This window comes from Trichophyton verrucosum (genome assembly GCF_000151505.1).
Source record: "Trichophyton verrucosum HKI 0517 chromosome Unknown contig00688_1.f1.exp, whole genome shotgun sequence".
Classification (NCBI taxonomy): Eukaryota; Fungi; Ascomycota; class Eurotiomycetes; order Onygenales; family Arthrodermataceae; genus Trichophyton; species Trichophyton verrucosum.
Genome location: NW_003315280.1, coordinates 1 through 7,435, shown reverse-complemented (window position 1 = coordinate 7,435; position 7,435 = coordinate 1). Strand labels below are relative to the sequence as shown.

Here is a 7,435-nt window from a genome sequence, read left to right as displayed (position 1 = left end):
GAGATCAACAAGCAGCAGCTCTTCTGGATGGATATAAACAGCTGGCTGGCCGTGACGGTCATTCAGGAACCACCACGGAGCAAGGCGCTGGGTTTGGAAGTGAAACGCCGGCCCGAAGATCGACCATCGCCTGAAAAAGCCGTCGTTAACCCAGCCGTCCTGTGATTTCAAGGAAATATCCTCGCTGCCAACGTGTCTTTCAGAGGCATCAACTGCGTCAAGATAGGAGAATCGAAAGCTGCAGGACGAAAGATGATGAAGAAGAAGAAAAGTCGAAGTCGAAGTTGAAAAAAAGTTGACGCCCATTTCCAAAAAGGGAACGGAATCGGAGTATTTATTTCACCGTGAATGATTATGTAACACAGACATCAACTCACGTGGAAACCTTAAAGCGAGAACGCCGAAAAGGGAAATATAAAAGCATCAAAAGAAAGACGATGATAAAGATAAAGACATGAAGAAATGATAGAGAAGAGAGACGAAAAGTTGTAGGTGAAAAGGTCGGCTGGGTTCGATCTCAGTCGTGGTCAGCTATTAGCTCATAGCCGCCCTCGTTTGGCAGCACTCGGGCTATCGTGTACATCGCCACCGCGTTGACCACCATCAGGCACATACTGACGGTGCACAGGATCCACGAGTCGTCGAGCTTCCATCCAGGGTAGAAGCGGTCGTCATTGTCAAACAGGTATGACTGTCCATTCATGTCAGCATGCGTCATCTGGGCGTGTTTTGCCCTGAGGGAGGTATATAGATAGGCACATATATATAACAACCAGTAGCGTGGGGGCACAGGGACTCACCACTAGACCCATTCCGCCAGCCTGTACAAGACCAATCAGGACCAGAAACACCGTCAACATCTTCCAGCCAGTTTCTCTCATCTGCTTTCCTCCTGCCAGAATCACGACGAAGGCCACAAAGGTCATTCCCTCGAGGACAACGGCGAGCGATACCAGGAACCCAACTGATCGCCACATTGAGCAGAATATCGGGTTGGATATGGCATGGTTGGCGAAAAGGTCGGAGCCTGAACTGCCGAAGCGATTGATGCTGACTCCAAACATGGAGTTGTCTGCTTGACAGTCTTCATACTTTGGGAACTCGTCGCATCCGGGGGACTCGGAGGAGCATCGTCTCGTCAGGCCGTATGTGAGGTAGAACTGCTGGCCGGAGGGCTGTTGAGGTCCCGGCTGGTATTAGCTACATTGCTCAATATGGGGTGTAAAGAGGTACCAAGGGACGCATTTATCTCACCGTCTCGCTATAGTAACCAAGCCATTTTGGAAGAAAGATTGATACCAGCGTCAACGAAGAAGCTATACATCGTGTTTGTCAACAAACGAACCCCTTGCCACGCCACAGGTACCGGCGGGAGATGACGCACCGATCAGGAAGAGGAAGAGAGTGAACGAGTAGAGAATGGTCTTTGTAAAGAAGCCCGTGTAGTTTTTTCGCCCTTCCCCGGGCACCAGACGAGAGTCCACGATGGCGGTTGTATTGATAGATCCTCGAAGCAGCCCAGCCAACTAGTTACCTAGAAAAACAAGCAGGCGACGACCAACCCGGCGTCTTCAACGAGCGTCACTGTCTCAGGGCGTGTGATAGACAAGGCTGAGTCCTGCAAGAGAGTCTCGGGTTCTTCTTCTCTTGTTCGTCTACGTTGTTAGGAGGTTTTCTTCTTCGTCCTCCTTTAATGGCATGACGCCAGCCCGCATCATGTGATGCTATACTTAACTACTAAGTCGCAGAAAAAAACAAGGCAGAAGTGTTTCTTTTGTCCGAGCCTTCACTTGACTCGATCAAGTGAACGTTAGGCTCTGCTTCTTCCCTGTCATTAATAACGCTGATATAAACCAGTCCAGCGTGCCTGGCGGGTAAGCTTGAGGCCTTTTCCCAAGGGCAGACAAGTTGTAAGTAGCTAGTTATATCTACCAAATCTAGCTCCGTTGATAATGTCTCGAGCCTCTTAACAACTCCTATACAATACAATGTGATCGATGACATAGAGATAGACACGGCTTGAGCTGAAATAAAGAACTCGTAAAGTAGTGAGTTAACTAGTTAGAGCCTTCCATTCGCCCATTCAGTCGAAATGAACGAAGAGGCAGACAAGCAGAAGATAGATAATCGTACATTATGCCTCTACCGCCGCTATCAACACCAGCAGCAACCAAAAACCGCCACACAGCATAGTATTTGCATAACTCTCGTCCCCCTATACCGGCTTGCCAATTAGTTAAATTAAGCAATATCTGTGTCTGTGTCTGTCTGTCTGGATGTGCAAGGTACGATGCTGCAAGATAGGAAGAGCAAGAGAGATTAAATGAAGAACGCAGGTCAAAAGAAAAAAGCCATTCCATCATGCAGGTAACGGTAACGGTAACGGTATATGGACATGAAAATGAAGGAAATGAAGAAAAAGGGAGATCGGGAAAAGGTAAAAAAAGGAGGAGCCAACTCAAGAAGGCTAAGTTGGCGGTAGGAAGTAAAATGCGGAGAGAGATGTAATTTTCACCCGTTACAGCTGGACTACACCTTCTCGTAGTGCATAAGCCAGTTGTATACGCTGGGGCGGTGATTTTCTTATTTTTTTTTGAAAGTCGCGCTAAAAAGAAAAATGCGCGTTTCTTTTAGAGTGAACTCACATCGCTAGGAGGCAGAATGGAGATAGGAAATGTAAAAAAAAATGCGCCACCGGATGATCGGGAGAATAGAGGGGAAGTTGAAGACGGGGTAAGGTTGTAAAAGTAGAGCGAAGTGAGGTCAAAAGAGGAAGAGGAGAGTGAGAAAATAATACGCGGGAACAAGAATATGTGGTGGGTATAGGTAGGTCCGTTATAACCAGCCAGCCTCACTTGGGCTGTGATAACATTGCTCGAAAGTCGTCATTCGTCTTATTCCGTGTCGTCGTGGGTTCGGACTGTTTCTGATTCGATTTCTGGCCGTCGGTATCATCATGATGATTAGTCGTTGAGCCGGGCGGTTTGTCCCTCGACGGAATACCTGATCCGCCGCGCTTGACTCCTAATCCGCCTCTGCGTCCGCTGCCAGAAGACTGGTTTGGTCGTCTTATTGGGGCAGAGGGCTGGGTCATCATCTTGCTGCCACCAGTAGTGCCGCTGCCGGATGTTGTGGCACCGCTGACTTTACCCTTTTCCTTGCCAATGGGGATCCTGTCAATCTTATGCTCTGCCTTTTGCTGTAACATCTCTTTTACCGAACCGACGTGGATGAATCTCCCGGGAGTAATCTCGTACCCTTCAAGGGCCAATGAGGCTTTACCTGCATCATGCGTGTCGGCATACTCGATGATAGCACCTTGATGGTCGGGCCGCAGATTGATCTTCACCAGAACGCCGTGTGGCTCTGCAAGAGCATGAATTCGGGTATCGTTCACCGTGTCCGGGATGTTCATTAAGCCCAAGGTGCGCAGATGGCGGTCTCCCTTGCCCTTGCTCTGGCCATCGGGCAGTGAGCCTGGTGGGGGTGAGGCGGTGCTGGTTCCGTTACGTTGAGCGTTAGTGGCTGGTGATTCAGATCGTGAGACAATTGTATTCTGATGGCGTTTGGCTCCGGTGTTGGTCGAGAGCCGAACATTTAGCTCTCGGCCCTTGAACGTCTTTTCGTTCATAGCCAGGGCAGCGGTTGATTGATCCTTATCTGAGGTTAGTATAACTGCTCGATCTAGCTGAAAAAGGAAAAAACAGCAGAGAAAAAGAAGAAAAAAAAGAAGAAAAAAAACTTGCTATGCAAATAGCTTACCTTTGTAGCAAAAGTGACGAAACCGAAACCTCTAGTTTCTCCATTCACCTTGGTGGGTATCCTAACTGACTCAACGTCCCCATAGGCGGTGAAGAGTTCAACAAGGTCTCCCTCTGTGGTCTTGTAGGGTATGTTACAGACATATATCTCTCGGCCTTCCTCGTAAGCGCCAGACCGAGCCTGTCGCTGCGACGGGTCAGAGATTTTGACCACCAATTCTAGACCATCACCGAGATCTTTCTTGTCAAGCTCAGTGGCGGCGTATGCTGATGAAGAAGAGGTGAACTGAACATAGCAGAAGCGGCGGTGGGTATTGAATTTAAGTGATGGGAATCGCACTTCGGCAATTTCTCCATACTAAAAACGCATCTTGACGTTAGCACCATGGAAGACAATCAGGACACCAAGGAAACCGGGGGCAGGGAATACCGAATGAAAGAGCTCACGAATATAATTTTCATCCGCTGTGGGCGGAAAGTTGGTTACAAAGATTGTAGTGTCTGTAACTGGTTCAACAGTCACCTGGTTGCCTTCTAGAACCTTTTGATTCTTTGTGCCGGCGGCCAGGGCATCTTCATGGGTATCAAACTCGAGCAATGCAGATCCGGAGTCGCCGGGGAGCATCTGAAGGGAATTGAGCTTTCCACACTATATAATTTTGTTAGTTTAACCTTTTGTTGGTTTCTTTTTCGTTTCTCGCTGGACTAGACTAGAGATATTCGGGGTAGTAGTATCTTACGTCTCGGAAAAACTGCCTAATCTTGACCTGCGGGATATCCTTTGGCAAGTTCTTGATTATGACACTTGCATGCTCTCGGTCTCGGGCGCGTGTTTCTACCGACGGGATGGCACCACCTTTTGCCCTCTTCGAGACTGTGCCATTCACCTCCGGCTCACCCTCGCGTTTCCTTTTACCAGCAAGTTGAGTTTCGTCGGGGTAGTGGTATTGCTGCTCCACGGAATCCGGGTGGGGCCCCACCGAGACCGGAGCATGTTGAGCATGTTGGACCTGATGATATTGGTGATTTGCAAGTTGCTGATGATGATGATACTGTTGTTGTTGTTGTTGCTGCTGCTGCTGTTGCTGTTGCTGCAAGGCCTCTCGTTGCCTGCGTTTTGTCAATGCCTTCATGGCCTTCCGAACATCAATAATGGCAAGTTGAGACTCGTCTGCGTCTTCGTAATGTTCACAGTGTGAAATGTAGGCATCCATAATCTTCTCCGGCCAGTCTAGATCTGTCCGTTGCAAAGCCTGTTTCAACACTGCGGTAGCGTAGCTTGGGTTCGGCATCCGTCGGGATGCACTCGCTGAAGAGTCGCAGGGCATGAACTTGCTCCATGAGAGGAGTTCCCAGGTATAGTACGCCAGCCAGAACTCGAAGCTGTGTCCGTGGCGGGGGATGAGGTGTTTGAATTCCTCGCGTGCGCTGTCCCAGCTTCCGCGCGCACTAAGGTAGCGAATGTAGATGCGCTCTAGGTGGAAGAGCGGGTCATTGGGGACGGCCTTGTCAGTCTTGTCGCCGAGCTCCTGGACGGATTCAATGGCGGAGCGGATACCGACTTCGGCAACGTCGAGGTCTTCGTCTGTGGATTCTGGCTGAAGTGCCCAGCGGCGAAGGTAGCTGCACCAAGTAGTGTGGACTTTCAAGACCTCGTTGATACCTGCAGCGTCGAGAAGCCCAGAACGCGTGGCTTTGTGCTTAAGCTCGAGAATCTCGGCGAAGGAGAGACCAGCCCGTTCGGCGCTGATGAAAAGCTGCGACCACAGGGCGCCGGACCAGGGACAGTGTCGGGTTGCACGCTCGATCACCGGGATGGGTGAGACACCCATGGGCCCGTCCATGGACTCGTCAATGAGAAACATGACGTAGTCTTCCCAGAGAGTAGCGTCTGTGGGGAAACGGAGGACGGCACGCTGGTAAAGTGAAGTGATTAGCTCAAGGCGGAGTGGCTGTAGCTGCTGTTGCTGCTGCTGTCCCTTTCTCCGCTGCGGCTTGGAGAGCTCCCAGTCGAGATACTCCTGGAAAGTGGTCCACTCGGCATTGGTGTCCTTGAGCTCAATGGTTCTGTGCAAGGCAGCTTCACGCGTCTCGCGAGCAGCGTACATAGCCTTTGCCTCGGCAGCCTTGCTCCTGGCGTCGACCATGAGGTCCTCGTAGTTGGCGTTGTAGTACTTGGAGACGAAGTTGGAGAAGAGTTGGAAGGTATCGTCCCAGCCGGCGTGCGGTGTCTGCAGCCTGCTCTCGAAGAGCACACGGAGCTGGGAGACTCGTTCCTGCGAAGGCGAGGCGTCGACGTCCTGCATGAGTAGCTCGAGGTAGCGGTTCCAGACGAGATGGCAGTCATTGATGCGCCACTTTGTAGCATCGGCACCGGCCTTCCACACCTCGACGACGGACTGCCAGGTGAAGACCTCGCGGCCGATGATTCTGTCCTCGTCCGACCAGTGGCCGCGGCCGGACCCGTCTCTGTCACCGGCGGAGGCCTTGTAGAGGTAGAGCATCCACTCACCGTATATGACCCAGAGCTTGGTGCTGCCGTATTCCTCCTCGACGGAGCGGCGACAGAGCTCCATGACGGCTATGCGCTCGTTGACGGTGCGGGCGAGCAGGCTCTCGTCCTGGATCCACTCGGCCCAGAGATCCTCTCCGATGGCGAACAGGCTGTCGAGCTCTTCACGAGCAGCCTTGAGGTCCTTGAGCACGTCGAAGCGGTGAGGATCGCCGTGCGAGTCGGGCGAGGCTGGCGGGTAGATGTGGTCGACGAAGCCCTGGTGCAACAGACGGATGAAGTTGACGCGGTCCTCGTAGGCGTAGTGGTTCTTCTGGATGTTGCTGTACAACTGGGCGGCCGTCTGCTGGGCCTCTGGACTGAGACAGGTGCTACTGAAGTCACGTCTGGGCGCATCGGCAACGGGTTCAGCAGCACCGTCGTACCCAGACGGCCGAGGAGTTGGCGTGTTGTGTTGCGCAGCGGCTGGCGGCACGATGGGGAAGGCAGTCGATGGCGACGGTTCCGCTCTCTTGATGTGCGCAGCCTCGACGAGGGCGTCTATGCCGGGCGTAGAGGGAGTCTGTGGGCCCCGGGCGCTGTTTGGGGTGTGTATCTGAGCCTGTGGTGTCTGTGATGCCTGTGTCTGCGTCTGAGTCTGTGCCTGTGCCTGTGGTTGTGCCTGGGACTGGGTCTGCCTTGGACCTGTCCCGTTGCCATGCACGCCTCCACTGCCAGCCCAGGCCGTCTGCGGCGTGTTCCCCCGGTGCGAGCGAGGGCGAGGCGACGGCACAGGGGCTGGCGAGCGGACAGCCTTCTCCTGCCTGCTGGAGTTTGGCGTGATGAGGTCCCTGATATCCATGGCTGCAGAGTCTGCCGTGGTAGCCCGCCGAGCAGCAGCAGCCGTAGAAGAAAGCACGGAAAGCAGGGAGAGAGAAAGGGAGAAAGAAGACGAGCAAGAAGGGAGGAGGAGGAGGGAGAAGGGGAGAGAGGATAGGGAGTGGCTGCGAGGGACTTGTCAGGCTGGCCGAACTGGATGAGTGTCAGTAGCAGCGCTGGAGTTCCATCGCAACCCGGGGGGGTCCACGCCTTTCCGTGCTAAAGACACAGCGGCGTCTTCAACACCGATCCACCACCACGAGGCCCCAACTAGATAGGCGTTTGCTCGCCTCGAAGACGGCCA

The 7,435-nt window shown here is 52.8% G+C and overlaps 2 protein-coding genes across 2 annotated transcripts; both read right to left on the bottom strand.

Moving 5' to 3' along the window:
* Nucleotides 1–800: 800 nt before the first annotated feature.
* On the bottom strand, nucleotides 801–1,064 carry TRV_06276 (uncharacterized protein; the record flags this gene model as incomplete). The annotated part of the gene is made up of 1 exon (XM_003019650.1): nucleotides 801–1,064. A coding segment is annotated over one exon (264 nt), but the record flags the coding sequence as incomplete, so codon positions are not given.
* A 1,787-nt stretch (nucleotides 1,065–2,851) lies between these two features.
* On the bottom strand, nucleotides 2,852–7,401 carry TRV_06275 (pre-mRNA splicing factor (Prp24), putative; the record flags this gene model as incomplete). The annotated part of the gene is made up of 5 exons (XM_003019649.1): nucleotides 2,852–3,688; nucleotides 3,763–4,119; nucleotides 4,192–4,410; nucleotides 4,502–7,256; nucleotides 7,361–7,401. 5 exons carry the CDS (start codon nucleotides 7,399–7,401, stop codon nucleotides 2,852–2,854), a joined length of 4,209 nt encoding a protein of 1,402 aa, XP_003019695.1.
* Between the last annotated feature and the right edge of the window lie 34 nt (nucleotides 7,402–7,435).